The 26,960-nt window shown below is 44.0% G+C and overlaps 1 protein-coding gene across 1 annotated transcript in view; it reads left to right on the top strand.

Moving 5' to 3' along the window:
• LOC108165425 overlaps positions 1 to 26,960 on the top strand; it is a 105,904-nt gene that overhangs the window by 23,445 nt on the left and 55,499 nt on the right. The window contains exons 3-4 of the mRNA XM_017301463.1: positions 13,141 to 13,200; positions 24,498 to 24,524. Of these exons, the coding sequence (XP_017156952.1) occupies positions 13,141 to 13,200; positions 24,498 to 24,524 (87 nt within the window). The remainder of the gene's footprint in view (positions 1 to 13,140; positions 13,201 to 24,497; positions 24,525 to 26,960) is intronic.

Raw genomic sequence — 26,960 nt, 5'->3', positions numbered from 1 at the left:
TTGTTGGGTTTTTTGGCCAATTATGAAAATGACAGTCCTGTCTGCCGGTCGCTGCAATCCTGGAGGACTCCCCGAAAACCGAGCGACCTAATGTGATTAGCATAACAGGCCAATAGAAGCGACAGGCAGCAGCAGCAAAAGCCCAAATTAGTTTGATTAATCGGCATTTTGGTCGGTCTGGGGTCTCGGGTCTGGGGTCTTGGGGATTCCATGGCTTAAAAGCTGGACAATATTTTTTTTTTTCTGGTTTGAAATGTCGAAATTTTCCATAAATTTCACTTCACTCGAGTGCATTTGACGTATGCAAAAGGGGAGATTTATTTATTTATTATCTTGTTAAAAATCCAACAAAAGCATCGAACAAACAAATGCAATTAAAATTTAAAAGAGGAAAAACCCAGAGCCCAGAGCCCAGAGATGCAGAGATGAAAATTTATTTGCATATGTAAAATACACAAAAATATCGTATGCTTTTTTCCCATATTTTATCACAAGGGCCCTGTCACCGAGACACTTGAAATGAAATTTAATAAAAACAATAACATTTTGTGTAATTAAAGATATGTCAAAGAGGGAGAGAGAGAGAGAGGGGGAGAGATGTGTGGGAAAATTTGATAGAAAAGTTGTGTAATTTTTGTTGACATTTCTTAAGTGAAGAATGACATTTGTTATACAATATATGAGCTAATTAAATGAAATTATACGGAAACGGGAGTACATTGAGCATTGAAATAGATTCGAATTTTATAGAGAGAGACAGCGATTAATTTTGGCTTAAAACTCCATCAAAACTATCTGAAACTAAAACTAAACACAACCATAATTAATGAACGAAATATGAATCCTTTTGATTTAAACAAAAATGTATTAAAAAGTAATTTTTATACCGCCCATTATTATATTAAATTTTTAGGAAATAAATTCAATCTAAATCTGAAAATATTTCATTTAATAGTGTAATAAATTAATTTGAAATAAAAAATACATTTTTCTTACGGTTTCCACTCTGGGATCGATTGGATGGGTATTCCTAAACATTATTACCTCTGCTCAATGAACTGCCCAAACAATTCCGTTTCTCCGTCTTTCTATGCCCGCGAAACACCCCACAAAAGTGTCAATTTCAGGTTAATAATATTTCGAAACGGGAGATGGAAAAAAAAGCCTCTTATAAAATTATCGACCAAAATTGTCTATTGCCCACGCAAATGAGAGAGAATTTCCGCAACGAACGCGAGAACGAGGCATGACAAAATTGAGCCGAGAGCCGCATGTCAATTGATCTGCCACCAATTGAGGCATACAGCAGATACCCCCCACCACCACCACCAGCCGGCTCCATTGTAACCTGAAGACTGACGCACATTGAGAAGGCGTTGAAATTGAAATTGTAGAGCGGACGAGGTCGCAGTCCCCAGCCCCCCAGCCCCCCCCCCCAGCCCCCAGCTCCCAATCCCCAATGAACGTGAGCGTGGAGCAAAGCTGCGGCTTAAACCCCATAGAGCCGTGGAAGGGGGTAATGTAAACAAGACCACAAAGGTGTGTAAATAATGCGTAAAAATAATAACCCAAACAAAAACATAATTTGTGTTGACTCTTTTTGAAAATTTCTATACGCAGCAATTGTCCAATCAACTTTTTGTCCGAGAGTCGGGGTGTATCTCGAGTGTCGTCGCGCTGGGGTCTCGGGTCTCTGGTCTCGGGTCTCTGGTCTCTCTGGGGCTTATAATTAAGCCAAAAGCTGTTGAAATGTGATGCCCACACCACCTCCACAGCCCCACACCTTCAGCTGAGACTCTCCATCGCCATCGCCATCGCCATCGCCATCGCCTGTTGAGAGTCTCAATTCAATTAAATTTTCCAGGCAACACCAAAAACAAATGACTCTATTTTCTCGTCTCGATTTCTGTTGGCCATAACAAACCAGTTGGCCAAGTTAAGCGGCCAGCCGCAGGCCATACTCAGGCCTAGAACGTGTCGCGTTGGGTCTATTAAAAGCGCAAACAAGTTGCAAAAATTGCCCAAATACAAATGCTAAATTGCAGGTCGAAAATGTGCAGCAAACTGTGGCAAGTGGCAAGTGGCTGGCGGCTAGTGGCTGGTGGCTACAGGCTGGTGGTAAATGATGTTAATGACAAATGGGATGGACAGGCCCCGACTATTTCGTGGGTCTGCTGATGACCCACTTGGTCCGCTTTTGGTCACGCCACTTGCCACAAGGAGACACTTCAAGCTGTAAAGAATAATCGTGTGTCTGCCGCATGGTTGATGCCGCCTCTGGGGGCGGTGGGAGGCAGGCCTACGAATGATTGAGTGTGTGGGGGAGAATATGTCAAAAGTTCTCTCTTTGGAGCAACAGATGGAGAGCATACCACCCTTAGATGCTAAGACACACTGGGAGAGAGAGAGAAAGAGTTCCTTGTGGAAGTGTGGAGTTCTTTCGAAGAAGGTTTCACTGTTTGCCACAAAAACTTTTGAATTTCTTGATTATCTGCCGACTAAAGCCAACACCCACCCATTCTGATGGGATCAGTATTCCACTTGTGAGCATTTCATCTTTCCTTTCATAGAAACCAATAGAAACTGTAATTTTGCCACCCCCGGTTCACCCTCTGGCAATGAAGGTCATTCGGGGGCCGTTCTAGTCGCCCATCGCCCATCGTCCGTCGTCGTCTTGAGCATATCAGTGCCTAAAAATCGTCAACCATTAAAGGCGCAGTATCCATTATAATACACAATAGTGTCATTGCCCAAAGAGGGGCAGAGTGGCAGTGAGAGAGGAGAGAGGAGAGAGGAGAGGGGGGATGGAATGGAGTGAAATAAGGCCTTTGCTTAGTTATATAATGGCTCCGTCCGCAGCCCCCACACCCCATCCCAGAAAAAAATGCTCACAAAAAATGTGAAATATTTAAGGCAAAGTGTCACATAAAAATGACTTATCTGCTTGTATCAAGTGGGTGGCTGGTGGCAAGCGGCAAGCGCCACGCGCTTGGAAAATTGTCAAAATGTGGGGATGCTTGGGGATGGATTGGGGATTGCCCTGGAGCAATAGCAGTGCCAGTGCCAGTGACAGAGCCACTGGGAGACTCAGCGACACTGCGTTGGTCGTCATTTTATCTTTATGCGAAATCCAGTTGGGATTAATTGGTGGAGGCGAGAGGGAGTCAGAGATGGAGACTGGCATACGCGGGAGTGTTTTTTTTGTAATTTAATAATGTGAGGCAGGCCCTGGGTGGGACAAGACTTGCCCGAGACGTTTGAATGCCGTTTGCCTTGCCCTGCTATCGTTATCATTGCTGTCCCCCAAACAGGAGCTATTGTTGTGGCACCTAGTGGCAGGGTATGTGGGGTATACAGGGCCAACTCGGTTTTCTTGATTTTTCCCAAGGGCTCATGCGACAAAACGATGAAGAAGAAGAGAAAAAAAAAGCATAAACAGCCGATGCCCAAGACCACCCTGCTATTCGTTTAGCGGCCTCGAGAAAGCCGAACCCGAAGTCCGCCGCTGTGCAGTCGGCTTTGATTTTGTTTGCATCCGAGTCGCCTTATCTGTTCGATCGGCTCGGCTTTTGATTCTCGCATTTCATTGCGTCCTTCATTCCATTGATCTCTCCGAAGCAGCAACAACAAGGCGGAGATGTCGCGCGCTCTCTCAGGTTACGCTCTCAGAAAATGCATACAAAACATTTACATGGCAGCGGGACTTTTGTTATTTGTTATTGTTAGAGTCTCTACGTTGGCTTGGCGACTGCGGATACAGGGTATCCTATGATCGCATCTGCTATCCCTGTCGTTCCCTGCAAGTCCCGTCGTCAGTCCATCATTCATTCGTTCAAGTGGCTCGCTCAATTTGCTTTCTAGCTGCTGCTCTTGCTCTCTTAAATCGCATTAAATTGGGCGCCCGCCCTGCCTCAATGCTGCTGTGTCAGCATACAATTTGCAAGAACTGTACGTACTCGGCACACACATACATACATATTTACAAATACATATAAATTCGTACTTGTATCCGCCTCTAAATTGAGTTTTAGTGCATGTTTACCCACGCAAATTGCTCGACGACTGACTTTGCCATAAATCTAATGTAAGTGCGATTGAGGCGGCACGGCACAGCAGACTGTGGGAGGGGACGGGCAGGCGGGCGGGCAGACCATTGTGTCACAGTGGGTGTGGGATGGATGGGGGCGACAGGGGACAGGGGACAGGGGATGTATCTACTCATATAAGACGGATTTTTTATTTATCTCTCTCTCTCCCTCCCTCTCTCTATCTTTTTTATTTATGCAAAATAAATTATAAGTATTATGTACTTGACTATTTATTGCTGACAACGAGACTGCAGATAGTAGAACGGACGGCAAGACGTATTGGATCCGATGATGGAGCGCTGCCAGCTGTGGGGCAGACAGACAGCCAGTAAAGTGGGGGTAGGGGGGGCAGCAGCATCTGGGGCAACTGCAGCAGGCGCCATTTTAATTAACATTTATTGAAAACTCGCTGTCGATGGCGTCAGAGCTTTAACTAAACGGCAAATACATGCTGCAGACACTGTAATTAGCCAAGGAGTGTACTGGAATACCCCATACCCTATAATTAGCCAAAGAGTGGACTGGAATACCCTATACCCTATCATTTGGCTATTGAAAATCGTTTATGGCTTAATTCTAGTCAAACGTGATCTTTTTTTTATAAGAAATTCTCATTTAAAACTTGGCACCACATTTTTAGATGCTTGGAAATTTATAAACTTTGAGTCGAGAGCGTTGGAGGAGGAGGCAACCTTTCAAATAGTTTTCAACCATCAAAAGCGGCAGCAAAACTGGGAACCTGGGAGTCTGGGAGGAGTCTGGGAGCCTGAGTTTAGTTAACTAATTAAACCAACTCAAATAAATTGTATTTTCTTTACAAACAGCACAGCCCCCCCTGCCCACTGGCCCCACTCGAATGTCTAAGCAAATGCATTCGCTTTGGCCTATAAAAGGCAATGGGCTAATTAAAAGAATTTGCCGACTTGTTCAGCAAAACACTCAGCACTCTCTCTGTCTTTCCCTCGCTCTCCCTCTCTCTCTGTCAGACACTCTATAATCTAGGAATCCAACTATCAAGTATGTTCTACTAAAAAGAGAAATGCAAATGGATTTCTATGTCAATTGAGACGAGAGTCGAGTCTGCTCCTCCCTCCTCCCCCTTACCATATCATTGAAGAAGCTGCCTTCCAACAAGTCACTTGTCAATGCACTTGACTTATTTTTCGCCAGAGCAAAAAGAAAGACGAATATAAAATAGTTTACAGCTATTTTGCATACAAATTGCTTTAGTCAATAACTGGGGGAAGGAACACACACATATGTATATATTATATAAAATGTGTAAACGACTCTGATATGTCATTGTCAGCGGCAGCGGCAGAGCCAGAGCCAGACCCAGAGACACTCTCGTGTCACAACTGGCGTATACTTGATGTACTCGTATCACTAGTGCACTAGTGGGGGGGGGGGGGGGGGGGGGGGGGGGGGGGGGGGGGGCATACAAATCAATGGGGCTTTTCGTAGTGCCACACGAAGCTTGAATTTTTCGGAGTAATTTTGGTGGTGAAAATTTAAGTTGGTCAATTGTGGGCTACACCTGAATGACCGCCCGTTGCCTGGCCATAAATTACACCCCCCCCCCCCCATACAAAAAAAAAAACAAAGGGGAGGAAGACAGATAACCCCTCGGAAAATTAAATCAAGACCCAGGGACAAAAAAGACTGAGCGCCCCGTACTTTTGTTTCTGTTTCTGTTTCGGTTTCGAGGACGTGACGCTTAGAATTTGCATGTAAGAGTAAAATAAAATTTAATTACGCTTGTCGCCTGTCAGTCCTCATTAAGCCAGAGAGTGCCAGAGAGCGACAGAGAGCGACAGAGAGCGACAGAGAGCGACAAAGGACAAGCACCAAGGACCATGAGGAAAAGCGGGCAAAAGCGAATTGCCGGACGAATTACACGAATTCAATTAAGAGCGTAGCACTGAATGGTCTCAAACAGGTGTGAGGATTTGGATTTGGATTCAGATTTGGACAAGCTCAGACAATGAATTGAAATGGGGCCATCCCACTCGAATCCCATCCGCATGATGTGGGGCGAAGTAAGTGTTTGCTTGGCCTGGTTCTTGGTGCAAATGGAAGGACACAAAAAGCTGCACAAAAACTTTGTAATTAAAGATTTGCTCGAATTATTTGAGTACTCAATACTCCTGCATTACCTATAGGAATAATTGTGGAACCAACAAAAGGCATTCTCGTTGTAACTGTTTATCTAACGAACAGATATTAACTATTATTTATTATTATTTTAAATTATTTATCACACAGAAATTTGTATTTACTTATCGAACAAGTATCGATTGAAAAATAACTTATTTATCGAAAAACTCTATATTCAGCTTAAAGAAAATGTCTATAACAATTATCGCCTATTTAGTGAACATATAATGATTATTTATCGAACATTTATCGATTATTTATCGAAAAACTGTCGATTCAGCTTAAAGAAAATGTCTATAATAATTATCGACTATTTATTGAACATAAATTGATTAGTTATCGAAAAGATATTGATTATTTATCGAACAAGTACCGATTATTTATCGATAATCTGTCTATTCAGCTTAGAAAAAATGCCAATAATTAATCGAACAAATATCGATTATTTCTCAAGCGAATATTGATTATGTATCGCACAAATTTCGATTATTTATTGACAACTTAAATAGTAGTTGTCAATAAATAATCGAAATATATATTATAATTTATCGAAGAAATTTCTTTTATTTATCAAACAGCTCTCAAATATTCCCTCTGCAATTTCAAATCTAAATCACATTTCGATGCGCTATGGGAAGCATATTTTTTCTATTAAATTTATCCCGTAATTGGAGTATAAATATGTACATCTAACCGTATAACCGTTTATTCAATATCTCATCTAATTGGCAACTAATTCGATCAACATCCCATGTTAATTCCTTTAGCCAAACCAAAATTTTTCAATATTTAATCACTTAAACTAACGAATATTGAACAAGCTTCCATCTAAACCAACAAACGAGCGCCCAACTCCAAAGTGCACAAAATCCCATTCAAATGCCAAACATTTATTAAGTAAATTAACCGAAAAAAATGCACATCAAATGAAAGCGACAAGCAAATTGATAAAATACTAGAGGTGGTGGTGGGGGGAAAAAAACGTTGTCAAAGCTGAATATAAAATAAAATTGCAAATTAGTTGCATATTTTGTGATTTTAATTGAAATTTCATATGCCTATGCAGAGCCCCAGAGCCCCAGAGCCCAGGGCCGTGCAAAAACTTTCTGTCAATCCCCAGAAAGACAGGCAGGCTGGCAGACGGCTCTGTACTCTGTGCTCTGTGCTCTGTGCTCTGCATTGCATATCAATCTAAAAATCAATTAGAACTTGCCCAAGCATCAGCCCCCAGTTGGGTGAACTTTTTTCATTAAAAATAAGCGCCTGCTTGCCGCCTGGCCCCTGGATTCTGGATTGGTAATGCCAATGGATGAGAGACCTGGCAAGCGGACAGAAACTTTTCCACAAAAATGTATAATTACTGGCGTTTACGTAGCGCCGTAGATGCTCTTCAATCCCTCCAAACATGTTGAATATCTGCTTTTAAAAACGAAAAAAAAAAAAAAACCAAAGCCCGCTTACAGTTTACATTTGAAAAACAAAAACAAGAACCAAACCCACACACAGAGGAGAGCACAGCAGAGCACACGCATGGCTCTTTTCCTGGTTGGTTTATAGAAAAAATTTGCATAAAGTGCGCATAAATTATGGCGGGAAAAAAAAGTTATAATACCATACTTACAGGACGAGCCAGGCAGAGCAGAGCAGGGCAGAGCAGGGCAGAGCAGGGCAGAGCAGGGCGGAGCAGAGGGATGACTCGACGACCCAGACCCAGACCCATCCTTGTCTCCTTGTTGGCTCTCAGGTGTGCCACCGGTGACAGAAACTGAACAACTTTTCAGCACAGAACAGCACAGACCCACGACGCAGGAGGCAGGACTGGCTCCCTGCTTACAGTTGAGCACAAAAATATCCAAACACCAGGCAAACAAATTTGTTTTAACAACATTTTCATAAAATAATGCAAAAGTTTGTTCTTGTTCTTGTTGCCGTTGCCGTTGCCGTTGCCGTTTCCTTTTTGACTATAATTCATTTGAAGGAGCGCCACGCCACGCCAGGCCATGGACAGGACTCTGTCCTCGCACTGTCGCAGCTGCTCCTTCAGTTGTCGCTCAGCTGCAGCTGGACCCAAGTGCTGGAGCCCTTGACTGCCTATCGATTCATGGAAATAGAAGTTTTCTCTCAAACTAAATGATGAGCCGCCACTTGCAAAGCAACTGCCAGTTAATTTGGAGGCTTAGATGACTGGAGGACTAGTTTCATATAAAGATTAATGGGGCGGGTGGATGGTTATTGGGGATCATCAAGGCAGCTGTCACAGCAGTTGATGCTTCCGACCGCGGAGTCTTTGCTATTATGGGATAATCCAATGATTATGGTAATTACCATGAGAAGGAATCGGTGTGGCGGTTGAAAACAGATAAAAGAGGATTGGGAATTTCTATTTTTTAATATAAATAATTTACAACTGGAACCCAATTGTATGGGGGTTGTAGACTTTTGTCAACCATTGATTTAGCCTTGAGTGCAGTGGCGTCGAAATTGTCTTATCTGCTCGATCTGATGTTCTTTTTGCTCTCGCAATTCATTCCAAGATGAATTTGGTCATAAGGTGACGCAGAGCGTCAGAGACGTGCAGAGCGTAAAACGTTTGTCATCTCTTTCTAGCGCTTGTCTCTCCGAGCGCCGAGAGAGAGAGTGGGATGGTCCGCTCCCGTAGCTCGCTCTCTTTCGGGTCTTATTTCGCTTCGTTCTTCTCTCTCCCTCAAAGCGCTCTCAGTTGTGCTGAGCGGGAGTTTGCGGGAAAACCTTGTATAACCGACGTCATTATATTACCAAATTCATCTTGCTTCAAGCCTTTGCTCTCTCGTCCTCAGGCAGAGCTTATTTGTAAGAAGCTTAAGCAGACATGGAAGTAACCAACGCAACAACAACAACGAAGATGACTCTCTCTCTCTCGGCGGGGCCACGCGGCCGATGGTGGCCACGACGACTATTGTTCCCTCTAATATGTAATCTTTGACATTTATCGGTACTACAGAAACCCATTTTACACCGCATCTAAGACATGCAGTTATCTTGGGGCTTATTCCCCCACTAAACAACAAAATAGGTCCCTCTTCAAGTGCAACCCTCAATATAGCATTTTGTAACTCTTTAAATTGTGTGTATACCGACTTTTACATAGTTAATGGCCCTGGCAGTGGCAGTGGCAGTGGCAGTGGCAGTGGCCATGGCTTTGCATTCTTTCCATATCAATGCCGTATAGAATAGGATACAAAAAAAAATACTTGCTCTAGCGCTACCGCTAACCGTATCTCATACCCTGCCCCTGGCTGGCCCCCACCCCCGATGGGATTCGCACCAGCTGCACTTTAACTAAACTCTAATGCAAAATTCATGGCCAGGCCAGGAAAAATAACCAGAGCGACCAGAGAATGGAGAGTGGAGAGTGGGGAAAATGGTAGAAAGAAGAAGACTTGTCTGCATTTACTATGCAACCGCAGAGAGTGGAGCTCGAGTCCGGAAAAATGACCAACCAGCCAAGCAGACGGTGGCGCTTGGATGGCGATGGTGACCACAACAACAGCTTGAACGGGAATGGGAACGGAAATGGGAATGGGAATGGGAACGGAAACGGACTCCCATTCAAATTGGAGGTCCCTTCTTCTCTGTTTGAGGCTTATAAACATTTCATGATGGGACGACCTCCACACAAGTGAGCAAATGACAGAGAGCCATTTTGTTATTTTCCCTTTGATTGATAACGCTTGCCAGGACCTTTCCACTTAATGAACTAATAACTCAAAAAAAAAGAAAAAAGCCGCAAGCCCCAGTGAAGGCCTTGAACAAAAACAAAACAACAAAAAAAACTAACCGCAAATTAGCTTATTTGGCATTTTTACAGTCATTTCATTTAATTTACACAAACAAATTTGCGCCCTGGCCAGAGAAAAGCAGACATCCCAGACATCCCGTCCGCCCGTCAGCCCCTTAAAAGTAATGAAGCTGTTTAGGCGTCTCTAAGTAGTCGTCCGGAAGTCGGCAAACGACCCCAACGACAACGATGGCTCCTCCATGTCTTGTGTCAGCAGGAAAATGCTTCGTTCCGCACTCGGATACGCTCTACATCCGTGATACCCTAGGAAAACGAAGGGCGGAGCTGATGCGCTGGAAGAGAGAGAGAGAGAGAGAGAGAGAGCTCTTTGTCTCCAGAGTATCTTTTGGGCATCTGCAAGGGTATCTGCAACTTCGAATAGCCCCAAATGGAGTCCTCTTTCGTGGTTTCCTCCGCCCCCTTCTGGCCATTGCCGTGTGGGAGTGGTGCCAAAGACTGGCATTAGTTTGTGCCTTCTGCGTTCATTCAAAATTCATGAAGTTGGCTTGAAGTTGGCGCCGTTTTTATGCCCCCCCAAACCAGCCTGCTCCCGACCACCGACCACCGTCCACTAAAGAGGTTGAAAGCTTTTCCGCACATAACACCACGATATTGCTTAGCAAAATTGCCATAAACGTGGAAATTGCAGCCAATTGTTCGGCGTGGGACGGGTTAGGGGATAGCATGTTGTCTTTTGTCTCATTAGGATTGCTTTTTACACCTTTTCGGATGATGATATTTGATGATGTCTGTCTGTCTGTGGATGGATCAGCCGAGAGCCAATTAGCGAGGTCTGGAAAACGAGTTTTTTGTTTGATTGAAATTCCTGTGCTTTTCCTATTGTAGTCCCTGACAGACGGTCCAACTATTTTGCATTAACTTATTGCCCTGTCGCCATGGCAACACCACCTGTGACAGCGTAGGGCGGGGCCGGGTGGGGCGGCATCTCCCCAAAATAATGGAAAACTCCTTGGGATGCAAATTGAGCTGTTTTATGGCTTAAGAAATGGCTGAGGGAGATAGCAAAATGCTTAAATTTTGAAGAGTATTTCTGGAGTTTCTGTAAAGAAATTCAAGAAATATCTGAGAGGATTATAGCCTTCATCTTCCTGCTGCTGGCTGTCAAAATTGTGAAAGCTACTTTAACCGGAACCGTCTTAAGCTGGCGGCTGCTTCCAGCAGGCTGCTGGCAGGCCTCATCCTTTCCTTACGGGCTAAAATGCCATTTTACTTGCCATTTTTCGCTCTGCAGTCAACTTCTTTTTAATGAAATCCACTTTCATATGTAATTTTGCCATCAGTGGAAGAGAGAAGCTTTTCCAGACAGGAGACAGGAGTCCTTGTCGATGATTTTCCCTGCCAAGACAAAAGCCCGAACCACCACCACCACCGACGACGACGTCGACGAGAACGAGGACGATGTCGTTGACGACGATTTTCGCTTTGTGTCTGGCCATAATTTCCCCCAAGAGCTGCTGCCTGCCGGCGGGGGGAATGGGGGGGGGGGCGGGTAAGGACGACTTGCCGCAAAGTTAAGCAAAACTTTGTTATTTGTTTTAAGTGGCAGGTTGTGAGAGACGGCACGCTAGCTCCGAGGCAAGGAGCTTCCTTATTGCCGCTGCTGCCGTGGCTCCTCCTGTTTCACGTCTCGTTCTCGTTCTCATTCAACAGTTCATAAAGTTAATTTTACCACAGAAATTATATTAAAACGATATATGGCCTGGCAGTTCAAAGGATTCTTTGCCCAAAAATGACAACTGTGTGTGTGGGAAATGCAGCAAAAGTTATTGGAATTGGAAATGGAAATGGAAATGGCATTGGGTTAAGGCAAGCGGAGACTTTTCTCGTAAGACACCGCTGCGTATGCGTAATTAGTAGCCGCCTCCTTCAGGTGGCTTATTTATGGAAATTAAAGCTCCAATTCTCAAGAACTTATTGAACTGTCAACCTTAAGCCAAACAAATGGCAAAAATCAGGAGAAACTATTCCGCAAAAGTTGCGAGAGAAATCAAAGCACAAGTCAAGAACTTTTGATTATAACAAATGTTTTTCTGCAGAGACGGAGAGACAGAGAGACAGAGAGAGAGAGATAGATGATGATTGTTGAGATGCCAAGAGAGCAGATACAGATACAGATACAGATACGAGTGCGTGTGAGTGTGTGTGTAGGCCGCCTTGCCTCAATGACAGTTGATAATAAATCTCCCTCTCTCTCTCTCCCCCTCTCCCCCTCTCCCTCTCTCTCTCTCTCCGTCTCTGTTGGTCAGTGCCCGCCATGCGCCATTAGGAATGTCTTTTGGTGGGGAGGGCGGTGGCCGTGGCGGGGGACGACTCTTGGCCACACAAATAATTCAGTAGCAAAGTAAATGTAATTTCTGTTTGGCACGAAACAACTTTTTCTGTCTGTGCGAAATGGTTATTTCAATTTGAGGGCTTTTGTGTAAAAGATCCATATAGATACGATGTGATTGCCATTTAGGAATGGCATAGGATGGGCAAGGGGAACAGAGGGGGAAGTTCTTGTGGCTCTTCAAGAACGCCTTCGGTGCGCCTTTCTGCGATAGATTTTGATTTTTAGATGAAAGCCAGGTGTTCAAAGAGCCACACTATAGCCATTGGCTATAAAATCGATCAATATTATGATCCCTTAGCCCCATAAATACCCTCCTAAAACCATCTTTCAGTACAGGGTATACACAAAAAAAGAAAATGGAAAAAGGAAGCAAAGTAACTGCCTGTCACAGGCCATAACTGGACAAGGCTCTTACCACCATGGAAAAGTTTGCCATTTCCTCGTAGTCAATGACAGACTCTTTTCATTAGGCAAAAGGAGGCACTCGATGGAAACTTTGTGGGAAGTTGTGCCTTGTTAAAGCTGGTCCTAAGACTGGTTATGGGGATGGCGCAGGAACCCATGGGTCCTGGCCATGTGACATGGCCAGACATTCCACAAGTCTACACGGAAAAGTCCAAGCATGTAATGGCATGTGTTTTCTCGGGTCTCCAGGACTCTCTTGGCCGCATCTCGAAACTTTTCTCGACTAACAAACATCGTTTCGTTTTCTTGTTTCGTTGCAGGAGACTTTTGTTCGGAAGCCTTTAAGCCACCAGCAAAAAAAAGGAAGCACCAACCGAACGGTAAGTGTCAAAAATTCAACCCACAGCCGCCTCCCCCCCCTTTGTGCTTTGTGCCCCCGCGTGCTCGTTCGCGAGTGAGTGTAAGTGAGTGACATTTGCCGGGGCGCCTAATTGTAGGCAATTAATTTCTGGCACATCAAAGCGAAACGAGGGCTACAAGAAAGGATGGTCGGAAGGAAGGAAGTCCTAGCCGGCAGGAAGAGCAAACAAGGAAGAGAACAAGAGCCAGCCAAAGGCAAATGCAGCTGGTGTCCTCTTCCATTTTCCCTATACTCTCTTGGGGGGTTGAAACGGCGACGACTCTTGGCCAAACCGCACCTTTTTAACCCTTTTTTGTGGTACCCAGGACCCAAGGACCCCCGGACCCCCGGACCCAGACACACAGAGAGAGAAAACATCGAACCGGAAACTCAATGCAGCTCTAATGTGATGGACAAACAGGCGATTCCAGAAAGTCCTGGCCATGTTCTGGTCGTGGTCGTGGTCGTGGTCCTGGAAAAGCAATTTGCTTGGGCGTTAAGTAATAATGAAGCCAGGGAACGTAACAAAACGATAGCCCTGGCTATCATGGCTCCCCCTTTCTTTTTTTTTTTTTTTGGGATACCCTTTGCACAGGGTACTGCTGTTTGGAGCAGAAGAAGGCCCGTCTTCAGCAGCTGTTTGTATTTTTCTATCAGAAAACAAGAGATGAAACTTTTTACGGATCATACTCGTTGCTTTCAAACGAGTATGAGTCGTTGCTGTCATTCCACTCGTTGCTGCTGCACTCGCTACTGCTGCACTCGTTGCTGCTGAACTCGTTGCTTCTGCACTCGTTGCTGCTGCACTCGTATTTGAGATACTCGTTTATATCCCATCCATTTCTTTCTTAATCGTTGATATTTTCTCGTTTTTTTCATACTAGTTGCTGTCATACTCGTTACTTTCATATTAGTTGCTGTCATACTCGTTGCTGTTACACTCGTCGCTCTTTGGATTCTATCTTTAAGGGTATCTATAACTGTTTGCCTCTTCCCGTTTTTTCCCGTATGTTGATGTCCTCCTCTGCTTCTCTGACCAAAAATTATGGAGCAGGTCAAAGGGTGTGATGGCCAAATAAAATATTTATGAATTACCCCAACGAACGACGAACGACCAACGCCGGGACGAACCGAACGAACGAACGAACGAAACGAATGTTTGGGTAGCGATTTAATTGCATTACCAGAGGAGATATCTACGAGTCGATAAGTCCTAGGCAGGCACCCCCACAACCAACCAACTCCCCCCACGAATAAGTAGCATGTAAGTGGGGGTTGGTTTCGGGGAGACTTTTGGGGACTGGAATTGGAAGTTCGGCTTTTTGGGTAATTGTGGCTACAGGGCAAAAGGCATTACAAGTGTAGAAACCTGCTGCTGTTGCTCCTTCCTCTGGGGTGTGTGGGGGTTGTGTGGGGTGTGTGGGGGGGATTGTATGGCCTGCGGACTCAACTGTATGCTGCGGCGGAAAATTTGCGAAATCAATCGTGTGGAAATTGTACAAAATGGCTTTTCGAACACTAAATCAAAGGGAAGGAGAAGCCACGGCCCAGCCCACCCCCGCACCAAGTGGCAATGAGTTTGACAAAGGTTTTAGGCTGGCTAAAACGTGCAGAAAGGGAGCGAGAGAGAACGAGGAGCAGACAGATGAAAGCACAGGAGGAATTAAATAGAGAGTTTGATTAAAGGAAAGGAAAGGAAAGCTCGAAAGCCAGGTGTTCAATGAGCCACAATCTGGCTGTAATATTAAACCGATTGCCATCGATTAGTTTTGATCATTATTTATGAGGCTGAAGAGTAAAAGAAATAAGAGAGGAAATCAAATACAGAAATGCCATAAAAAGAGTTTCCATCTTGATTTTATTTCGAAATTTATTTGCCTTCTTTTCTGTTTTGTTGGTTTCTGCTGTCATTAAATTCTATTTGAAAAGACATTTCGCATGCAAATCGCAAGTGTCTCTCCCCAGCTCTCTCCCCAGCTCTCTCTGTGTATCTTTCCATCGCTTTTTGCTGCTGCTGCTGTTGCTGTCTCTGTTCTTTTGTATCTCTAAGCGTTAATGTGCTGAATTGTTTGCCTCTGCCTCGTGCCCCGTGCCTCGTGCCTCCCTCCCGGCGCGCCGTGTCATTGTCATCGCTGCGTTGTGAAAATTAATCAAAAAAACTTTTACCCAACAAACATTTTCAATTGACAATTTAAACTTTTATCTGGGAGAAGACATTTTACATAAAAGTTTTGTGTTAAAAATGTTGGGGAGTCTCCCAACCCCAACCGAACTAAAGATGAAAAATGCCGACTGGCTTCTGCTGCTGCTCCACCAGCGTTTTCTTTGGGGGGCGGGAGAAGGGCAGTCACTTGAGTAGGCTGCTCACAGAGGCTATCAAAACTTTTGACGCTCGAACACTGAAGGAAGACGTAAAGGTACAAGGGGCCTAGTCCTGCCGTGCTGTGTGTTTTGGAATAGGTAAAAAGTGGGGCGGGCATCCAACCCCTTCCTCGAGGCGTTGACGATGTAACCAGAACCCGGAACACTCAATCCCAGACGCACAGAAACCACTGACGTTTATGCGGGGGACAAAATCAAGACATCGAGGGGTATATCCTTCCATTGGGCTTTAATCAAATACTGCCTTTTACGCATTGTTCCCAGTGCAGTTTCCACCTTTTTTGGTGCCGCATAAACCCCTCTCCGAACAAAAGTGCGTTTCCTTTGGCCCGGCTGTCGTATTTATTTACATTTTACACATAAATGCGAGAATGCCAGGACGAAGCAGTGCCCCGTGCCCCGTGCCCCGTGCCCCGTGCCCCGCATGAAACATGACAACAAGGCGCAAAATTATGCACAGAATCCTTCAGATGAAATCCCAGCAGCGTTAGCCTTGTCAGCGATGCTGTTGATGTGTGTTTGTGCCAGCAACAAGGTGGGATGAAAACAGGCAACAGAAGCAGAGAAACAGCCACAGATAGAGCCAGAGCCAGAGACAGAGTCAGGGACAGACACAGACACAGATACAGAGATACACAGCCACAAAGATACAGGACCCCAACACGGGAGCCGCCACAGCACATAGGAAAATTCAATATGGCGTCAGGGTTGCTGCCGCTGCCGCTGCCACTGCCGCTGCGGCTAACTTCTGACGGATGACTGCCTGCCCTGCCCCCTTTCCCCCTGGACAAAATAAGGCAAGAAAAACGCCAACAGCAGCAGCAGCAGGAGCCACATCAAAACTGAAGCGATTCTGTGGCATCATGTGCGTGTAGGAAAAGTGTTTTCTCTTTTTGTTCTTTTGGGTGGGTGTGGAAAGTGGGGAAAGTGATATGCTGTTTAGGGGGGGGTCTATAGTTATGGAAGGACACTGGAACGGCCCGAAGATGTGGCTTGTATTTAATGCATATGAGTTTTAGGTTTTCCCCACTGAAAGAGAGCCAGAGACGAAAGCCCTAAAGACTTTGGAAGCGAGAAACCTTAGAGACGGCTTGCCTGTGCAAGGATTCGCAGGCATTCAGTGGTTAATTCCTTTGTAGCTTCGCCTGAATCTTATCTGCGAAATGTCACTCCACTCCTCCACACTTTCTCTCTCTCTCGAGAGAGAGAGAGAGTCAATCACTGGCGCACTCTCTTGTCTGTGATTTCTTATTGGGGACTTTGTTCAGATTTTGATTTTAGTTTCCCAAATTGAGAGCCTTTGAGGCACAAACGGAATGCTGCAAAACTTTTGCAGCGAATGAGAAACTTTGAACATAAATTGCTTATCGCAGTAGGCATTACCATTTCCATTTCCATTTCCGTTTCCCTGCCATTCCTGGGGCCTCCGCCTGCAACAATAATTTTCATTTATGTGAAAAGCAACCCCCCACCCCCCCTCGTGGGCTGTGTGTAATCCAATTTTACCTAACAACAATTATGGCAAAAAGGCCTAGCGCCCAAAAATTATGTATTATAATTTATGTTAATTACTCAATTACATTTTGAGCCCACCCCCCCCCCCGCCCCGTGCCGCCACTTGCCCCAATTATAAATTCCAAACACAAATGCGCCTCATTAATAAATATGAAAGCGTCAATGGAGGAAGGCGAAACGACACTATCGGCGAAAGGAGAAAGAGGAGAAGAAAGAGTGGGTGGAGTGGATGGAGTGGATGGAGTGGGGAGTGGGCTAGGTGTGTGGGCGTGCCACATAGATTACGCAAGAAATCAATATGCAAATGGGGGGTGGCAAAAAGGGGTTGAAGTGACGCCCCAGAAAAAAGTGTCGCTGCAGAAAGAACGAAGAACTCTTGACTCCCTGAACTGCTCCTGAAGTGCTCCTTAAATTTAAATAAATTACACAACGTTCGACTTTTTTTTCCCACTTTTTGGCATAACATTTTATGGGGTTCCTGCCTGCTGCCTCCCCCGGTTTTTGGGGGGGGAGCTTGACATACGAGTGGGTAATTTTTCAAGGGCAACTTCTCTCGAAAGGTAAAAACAAAAGGCAACCCATGGCAGAGCAGGGCTGGGCAGGGCAGGGCAGGGCAGGCCTCTGCCTCTGCCTCTGTGTGTGTTTTCTTTGGGGCCCTTCTCCTGGTTCCATTTTCCATGCCACTGCCAGACCTCAGGGAAAGATTAATGAGTTTTTTTGACAGCGAAAAATTAGGCAAAATGTGATTTAAGGGTTGCTCGAGAGACCCCACCACACCCCTTTTGCCGCCCAGTCTCGCCCAGTCGCCCATTGCTGTGTGGCGTGGTGTGGCCAAGAGATAAGCTTATGGGCCAGGAAAATGTTTGGGGCAAGGCAATTTATTTTATTTGCCAAAAGACGATAGTTATACGATGTAGAGCACGGCAGTCGGCAGTCGGCAGTCAGGCAGGCACTACTATTTATTTGATGATGTATTTTTATTACAAAAGAATTTATTAGATCTCTGCAGCACGGAAAAACAGATGTTGGCCCAGGCATTCTCTTTTCACTTAAGTGTGGGGTTGGGTGGGGGAATATTTATGGTTTATTTGTTGGGGAACAAATGAAGGAAAATACATACGAGTGTGTCTGCAGAAAGGGAGTTTTGTTGGTGGAATGATGATTATTCCATTTAATGCCTCATAACCTCTCTTTTACTGACGTATAACCCCACTTTTTGCCAATCTAACCTCGCTTTTTTCAATCTAACCTCACTTTCACTCCCTATCGATGAGTCTTTGACTTTGATCACATATTCTGAGTAGCTTTCCAGCAGAATCCCGCTTTTACACAATCATAACCTCACTTAAAATGTACTTAACATCATTCACCCTCCTGCTGATGTTTTTGCAACCCTCGGACTTCTGTTTTTTTTGCAAAGAAAAGCCGGAAAATTGCCTAATAATGCATACTAAGTGGCGAGTCCTGCCTGGGCCTTTTGCCCTTTAAAGCTCTGTGCGCCCCATGGAAAAGCCATCGAAATTAACCCGCAACGATTGCCAATTTTCCTTCATTGAAGATGTTCTTCACACAACGCATTCTCCAGCAGCCAGAACTTCCTGTCGCCTCCCATCTCTTCTCTCATTTCCGCTTCGAACAGCCAGTCGCTGACAGCTTAATGGCCAGCCCGAACCGACCCCGAGCCGGCACGACCCAACCCAACCCAACCGCCTGCTCAAACATTTAACAAAAAATGAATATCAAAATAAAAGCGAGAAAAATGAAAGGAAAAATCTCGTTTTTATTTGAATATTGCAAAGAAGATTCTTTGTAATCATTTGATTTACAGGCTGGCAGGCCGACAGGCGGGTGGGCGGGCGGTCTGGTGGGCGGGTGGCACTCCCTCCATCATCCGCTATTTTCCTAGCACTTTTATGCAATCTGCCAAATGAAATTGTTTGTCAATGGTTTAATTTTTCAAAAGCCAAATGATTTTCATGATTTAATAAGCGATATATTTATGCATTTATTTGACGATTGAAATGTGTGTGTGTGTGAGGAAAATTCTAAGAAACAAGCAACATGAAACATGCAACGTGCTGTGGTATCCACAATTCGAATTAAAGAAGAGATCTGTTAATAATCCTCTCTATTGGTCTTTGGGCTCTTTGAACACCTGGCCTTCCGATCGGACTCCAACGCAGGCTGGGTATCAAAGTGTCGAATCCACTCCATTTCGACTGCTTGATTGTGCAATTAATCAAAAAAAAAAAAAGAAAAAAACCCAACAGAAATGTTAAAAAATATTTCAAATTTCGTATTTAAATTCCTCCGGAAAACAGCGCCTTCTCCATCAGCGCCTATGCTCTATATGTAGTCGACCCATCGATTTATGGTTACGTTGAGTGCTTTTTGGGAGATCAAAGCGAGGGGCACATATTGCCATCAATTTCTTCGTTTCGCTCGCTAATGAGCTAAATTTGATTTTATTGAGTTGTGCGAGACTTCCTGGGGAGCGATGCTGAAATGTATCTGAAATGTAGAGGATCTGTCTATCGCACTCGAGAGTTGCCGAAATGCCCGTTTCTTTGGGCTTCTGTTTGTTTTTGCCTTCTGTAATATTTGCCCTTACATTATTTATTGGGCATAGATCTTGTACTTTATTCTGGGATTTCAATTTGAATTTTTCTACAATTTTCCTGCCTTTTCTTCAGGGGGGGACTGTCTTGGAACTAAAAGGTCTCGAATCCCGTTGACCTTGTTGCAGCGGTTTTCCCAGGAGCCAGCCCCTCCCCCCTCCACCCACCGAATACGGATCCCTCTTAGACTATATACAGGCATTCTCTGGGAAAATTAATAAATTAACTTCCTTGTGTCATAAATCATTTCTGTTCTGCAGAACATTTTGCGCCATTAAGCAACGTCGTTCGTGGGTTGCCTGGCTGGCTGGCTGGCTGGCTGGTGTGGTTTCCCTCCTTTTTGCGGTGCTTTTTCACTTACCCTTAAACCAGAGAAACCAGGAAGAAATAGAGTGAGAAGGAGCCTGCCCAAGAAACCGCAGAACACCATCATGGCCATTCCATCATCATCGTCTTCCACAGCATTCCATGGATTTCATCTGATGAAGAAGGCCTCGTGGCATAATCAACGTGTTACAGCTGCTGCTCTTCCATTTGGGGCCATAGGCCTACTTGGAAACCTGCCATGGACCTCGTCCCCTCCCCTTCCCGCCCCCCCATCCAATCATAATTTGTGCTTTACATAAATTAATGACCAACCCCCTTTTTGGGGTGGAATGGAAGGATGTCTGTTTTTGATTTCATTCCAAAAAAAACCAAAAATATATATATGTATGATTTGGGAGGAGGAAAAACCGATTCTTAAAGGTGTTTGGTGTTGGCCACTTTCTCTTTCGGGGGTTGACCCTTGCCACAAGCCCCCCTCCCTCGAAGGTTATCCTTTCAGTGGGGGAAGCAACTTCCTTGTTCTGTGGCTAGATTCGTGCTCCGTTCCTCTTTTGAATCTCATGGATGGGTCGTACTACTGCCTCTTCGATGCTTCTGTTGCTGCCCCCTTCTGGCTGCTTGCCCCTCCCTTCTACCACTGCTCCTTCTGGCTGCTGCTCCTTCTGTTATTTACACACTTCTTCATGTGTTTTATGGCATGTTCTTCTTTGGATTTTGGGCCGTATGGGGCGCCTGCTACCCGCCTCAAAGATTTATGAGTTTGTCCTTGGGGTTTATGTTTTTTTTTTTTTTTTTGGGGGCATGGGCGTCTGCCCCTTGTATTAGTTTTCCGGCAGTGCGGGTGGGGGTATGGAAAATATCTCAATATGAAAACCCAACTAATTTCTTAACTAAATTTTTGGATTTTTCCCGAATTGAGTCGTTTTCTTTTTGGGATCAAATCAATACACAAGATTTTCCCGGGGCTTTTCCACGTTGTAATTGTCGTAAAAGTTCCCCCCCCCCCCCGCCCGTAAACCCGTTAAAGATCATAAAAATTATACACAAAATCATAATAAAAATGCATTCATAAACATGAAATACGATGATGATGATGATGATATGGGGGTGCCATGCCCATGGGGTGCCATCTAAGGGCGGCGCGGGGTGTGCTCCTAAGTCCTCTATTAAAAGCGCATAAAAATAACTTTTTCCCCGGATTTTACGAGTTCTAAGCCCCAGGCCTAGCCCCACAGAGGGGCAGAGAGAGAGAGAGAGAGAGTGAGTGGGAGACAGACAGTGATACCCCTATCATCATCATCATCATCATCATCATCATGTGGTCTCTTCTGTGCCTGTGTGTGGCAGCAACAGCAGGGGTTGCATGGTGGGACCCCTAGTGCATTGCTTGGGTTAATTAAATGACGCCAGTGTTTAGTTTTTGTGACTGAGAGCGACTGCTTGCTGTTGCACACGCCGCACACGTGTTGGCAATTGTGTGGCATGCATTTTTCCCCCTTCACTCATGTGCCACTGATGGCCCACGAAATGGTTTATGGGCTGGCAATGAATTAGATACGAGTCTCATAAATGGATTACTCCAAAGCGTTTTTCCCATTTAGTAGAATTTATATTTCAGAATTTAATCGTCGATTCTCCATCGGAGTGAATATTCCATTGGTTTTTTAGGTCGATTGATGGGAATAATCAAACAAGCATTGCTCTGGCATGAATACTGCTCGAAGGCCAGTTGTTCAAACATCCGAAAGCGGCTCTGGCAGTCCAATGGATATGATCATTCTTTAGGATTCTGCTTTGGCAGTTTTCTTGTGGTGGACACAGAATTTCGCCATCTATTTCCTAGCAAACCACATAGGGCTTTATTTTCCATCATCATCTCTCATTTCACAGCTGAAAGAAGTTTATTTAGGAGGAGGTTCAAAGGTTTCACACCCCTAACTGCTAAGCCACGCTGTGAGAGAGCTAAAAGTCAGTCATGGGTATATAAATTTACATATATCCATCATTTATTGAGAGTTTCCTCAATGGCAACATTCCACAATCTTCAGGTTGTACCGTTTTTCCATTCCAATTAAAACAACAAAAAAAAAAAAGAAGAAATCCTTGAAATTTTCAACATTACTCACACGATTGGTACACCTCTCCGCCTTGTGGCGACAGCTGTCAATCTGAGGGCCCAACCCAAGCCCCAAGCCCAAACCCAAACCCAAACCCAAGACCCACTCCCCACTCCCCACTCCTCCCCTGCTGCTCCTCCGGCAATGTCCAGCCGTCATAATTGATGAATTTATGGCATTTCTGAGAAACGCAACGAACATGGGGCACATGAGGCACATGAGGCCTCCTCCATCAATACAGAATGCTACTCGAATTATTCGTCTTGTATTCCCGCCAGTGCAGCGCGTTCAAATCTCTTTGTTTTACTTTGTTTCTGAGAGACTGAGAGGCAAACGTGCGAATTGCTCAATTCCTGGGCTGCCTTTTCCATTGACCGCAACCGAACAGAACAGAACAGAACAGAGAACATCCACTGAGCCGTTCCAGAACAAGAGAAATATGTGGTGTGTAAAACCGACAAAACTCATTTTCAAATTGTTCAACGACTACGTGACTTCCGCGAGAAATAATATCGAGAGCGTGTGGCTCTGTGACTGTGCGGCGGAACCCTTTTCGATGGCTTAGAAGTGCAATGAAAATGTACAGAAAGGGAGGAGGGTATGCAGGTTGGAGAACTACTAATAAGGAAAAACGGCTAGCAAAACTCTTTTTAGAATTGTTGGGTTCTTGCTTAAATTTTCGAAACCAATGATTCGTGATGATTCTGCTTTCTTTGGGCTGAGAATAACAATGCATTTTGTGGGCCATTGACGATAAGAACGTTCTATAGATGTTCTTCAAAGTTTTCTGTAACTCTTTACGGGCTGCAATCTCCCTTTCTCTCTCCCAGTGTGGCTCTCCCTCTCTCTCCCACGTACCCACGTATCATACACAGACATCAGGCCATAATGTTAATTGCATTTCATAATTGTACGCCGCCACACAAATCATTTCCGATTCCGATAAACATCATCATCATCTCCTCCCGAGATCATCGGGCCTCATTCAACTGTCAGTTGTTTATGGACTTTTAAATACTGATATCGAAGCGCCCACAGCCACCTTAAATGCTCAAACGAAACGCATTAAAATGTCTTTTAATTATAAACAAGTTTGCGTTACGCTCCTTGATTGTTTTTTTTGGAGAAATCTCATTACCAGAGACTGACCAGACGGCTGCAAAGTTGTCAACTCAAACAAGACGCAAAACAAAAAGGGTGGAAAGAGTTTTCCAGTTGATCTTGAAGTTTATTTCCACCACAGGACCTAGCTACGTCTTTTCCCCAGTTGCTTCTTGTTGCTTCTTATGCCGAACACGTGCTGGCCTTAAATTCCAGAAGGAAAAGCAAACCCAGACCCAGACCCAGCCTCTCCTCCTGTGGCGCCTGTCTTTTTTCCTTTTAAAAAAAAAAACAAACTTTTTTCATTCACTTGCAACTTTATGACTGCGCTGCTCCTGCTTGTCCCCCCCCCCCCCCCTGCCCCTCTCTAGTTTTCGTCTCATTTTCAAGTGGACTGTGTGGCCATAAATCTTATGTTAATTTATGCTAAAACTAAAGACCAAAACAAATTTCTGTATAGCCAAATATTTTGTTACCAGTTTTTATGCCTTTTGTCGTTGCCGGTTGTGGCTCTCTAGAGCTCCACTCGACTCTTGACTCTCTGTCTCTCTGTCTCGCTGTCTCTCTCTTCGCTTGTCATAAAGAAATTTTAATAATGTGCGGCGCCAAAAAAGTTTGTTTTTGTTGTAGTTTTTACGAGCCGCAGCGACAGCGCTGGCAAGGCAAGGGGGGCTAGGGAGGGGAGGTAGGGGCTTTTCGGGTGGTATAAAAGTGTTAAATTCAAATGAGCAGCGGGCCAAATGACAGTCTGGTGGGTCAACAGGGCGTATACGTATGTGCGATATGTAAAGCCATCAAAAAGACATTCCAGGCATTCAGATTGCATAATGTTTGGTAGAAAAATACCCTGTAATCAAAGAGAGAGGTATATTGAATGCTTACGGATTTCACTCGGGTAAATTGCCAATCCCAAATGATTATATCTATTATAGGGCCGAGTCTTGTTGCGATCGAATGAACAAAACAAATGCTCTTTTGGCTATTTGAACACCTGGTTTTAGAGCAATTATTCTTAGAGCAACTGGACTCTGAAGCAGAGAGCCTGAAGCCAGCCTGAAGCCAGCCCGTGTACCACTGAAATGTATGGGCATTACTTAGCTAACGATTTATATTGTCTTTGTCCACTCCATTTGGCCCGTTTTAATGCCACATTTATGAATTATTATATAATTATATCTCTTCAATAATAAAACAATTCTATTTATCTTTAATTGCAGACATTTAACCATCAAACATTTCAATCGGTGAGTAAACGAAAATCAAGCGAGTATTTAAATACATTTCATGGCCATAAATCTCTCGGTTAAACAAACATGGTGGTCAAAAATCTATTTTTTCTAGTGGAAGTCGAGAACAAAAGCGAAATATCAACAGATTTTTGTACCCACAAACATACGTACATATTTTTGTGTGTTTTTGTTTAATAAATTCATAATTTAATTCAAGAAATCTTTTAGCTAAAGCGAATTTTGTGGCACCAGAACGTAGATGGATTCTTTGGATTTATATAAAAGCAATTAAAAGATTCCAGCCATTGGATCTGGGATCTTGTATTTTTCTCAAAATAACAAAACTTTCGTTGAGTTTTATGGCTGGCTCTCTCTCTTTTGGCGGGATATTCCCTGCATTATGGGACTGACCCACAAATCAAGGGGCATTAGGCGTCTGTCTATCTGTCAATCCCCTCCAGTCGAAAGAAGGCATTCAACTAGATCTCTCGCATACATCAAAATATATCCCCAATCCCCCTCGGCCCCTCGGCCCCTCGGCACCTGGGCGGCTCTGGCTCTATATTTTCTCTCTTACCATTTTAATGATGCGCATAAAATCCACAAAATCATTTACACAAATTAAAAGTTAACTCAGGCATAAAATTACCAACTTAACACCCGCTGAAAAGGCGGTTGGAGCTTGGAGACGCACCAGTCGGAGTCTGGGCCCCCCCTCCCCCTCCCCTTCCGCCCCTCATTCTTTCTGTTGTCTGGACAACAAGTTGGCTCTCCAGTTCGGTCTTTTTGCATTTTTCTTTTCATTAAAATTTCCTGCTCTTCACCTTTTTCTTTTCCTTTCTTTTCTCTTCTGGTTTCCAGAGCTAAACCTGTCGCTGTCTTCTTGCCACATGCCACCTGCCAGGTGCCAGCTGCCACCCGTGTCCATCTCTTCTCTTTATGTAATTTGCAAATTTTCTAATTGTCGCTTGAAATTTTAGCCTTTGGCCAACACTTTGTTGGCGTGGCAGGCAGTTGGCCGAGAGGAGACTGACGTCCGGCCCCGGAATCGGAAACGGGTCGTTGCCTCTCCTTCTTGCGGCCAGTGCTGGGCGGTGGGGTGTCTTGTGGGTGTGTTCTCTGTGGCATAAACTAGGTCGACTCAACGCAAAACTCAATTTAATTGAAGGTGTTCATTTCATTCCGTTTGCATTTGCGTTACGTTACCGTTCTCCCACTTCAGCACTCGACTTTAATTGCAATTAAGTTTCTGTTTCGGTTTCGGTTTCGGTTTCAATTTTTCTGTACTATTAGACGGCATTTTCGTGGCTGCGTTTTTTGAGTCCAAGGCCTCGGGCCTCTCGCAATTTATGCATACAGCTCTTCAAAAAACCAGAGATTTTTATGGTTTTTTTTTTCGAGTGCACTCTCGTATGTGTATGTTTCTAATGAATTTGGCAACATTTCATTATGGCATACCCCGTAAAAAAATATGTGAAACCAAGAGAATCGAATACGCAGAATCATTAACAGCTATTTTATCTACTAGATTGCGGAATCTGGACACGATTTGAATATTATTACGGCCCCAATGAACGAATGTATGGCCCCAAGGTGTGGCTGCTTGAACACCTGGCCTTCAGGCAAAACTGATTCCAAAGCAATGCTGTTTTTATGGGTTATTTTTAACTTTCAAATTTTTAATTTTTCTTAATTTTTAAATTTGTTTTAAAATTAATTTTTTTTCTAAATTTTTTGAACAAATGCATTTTGCATTGTAATAAAATTGTATTTATTTTTAATAATTTATATATACATTTTTTTTTTATTTCACATAAATATATATTTATTATTTTACATATGTATATTTTTATATTACAATTTTAATATTTTATTTTATCTGAAAAATGTAAGCATTATTAAGTTTATGAAATTTTTGGCTTAGGAACATTTTTGTAGGCATTTCTCAGGGAATTAGCCATTATGGATGCCCTGTAAAAACGAGAAAAAAGGGAATACTTAAATGTGGTACCCTTTTTGTAAATCATCCAATTTTGAGGACAAGGTATTCCCATTGATTTCCCAGATCTCCTACTCTCCCACTCATTCGACTAATATCTGGTCGCAGGCCCTTCGTGGTTATTTATTTATTGGGCTGACATTCATCCCCACCCTCCCCCCCTCCCTTAACGCCATAAATAATTCACAATTCATTGACATATTTTTATGAATATAACTTCCGATCGTTAAACATGGGGCATAAAAAACTGTGTGTGTGTGTGTGCGTTCGTCTGTGTGTGTGGAGGGGCAGCGCATCATATGATACTATCAGCATCTGTCTGCCCCCTTGAATCGTGCGTTTAAAGTCCCTGCCCCCTGGTGGGGGCGGGGACATCCAGAGAGCCATTAAAACAACATGAACGCATAATTTAATTTATATTTTTTCAAGCGTGTTCTCGCGCTCTCGACTCT

The sequence above is a fragment of the Drosophila miranda genome, chromosome XR, assembly GCF_003369915.1.
Source record: "Drosophila miranda strain MSH22 chromosome XR, D.miranda_PacBio2.1, whole genome shotgun sequence".
NCBI classification, from domain to species: domain Eukaryota; kingdom Metazoa; phylum Arthropoda; class Insecta; order Diptera; family Drosophilidae; genus Drosophila; species Drosophila miranda.
Note: the sequence above shows the minus strand (reverse complement) of the source record. Positions and strands in the feature narration are given on the sequence as shown.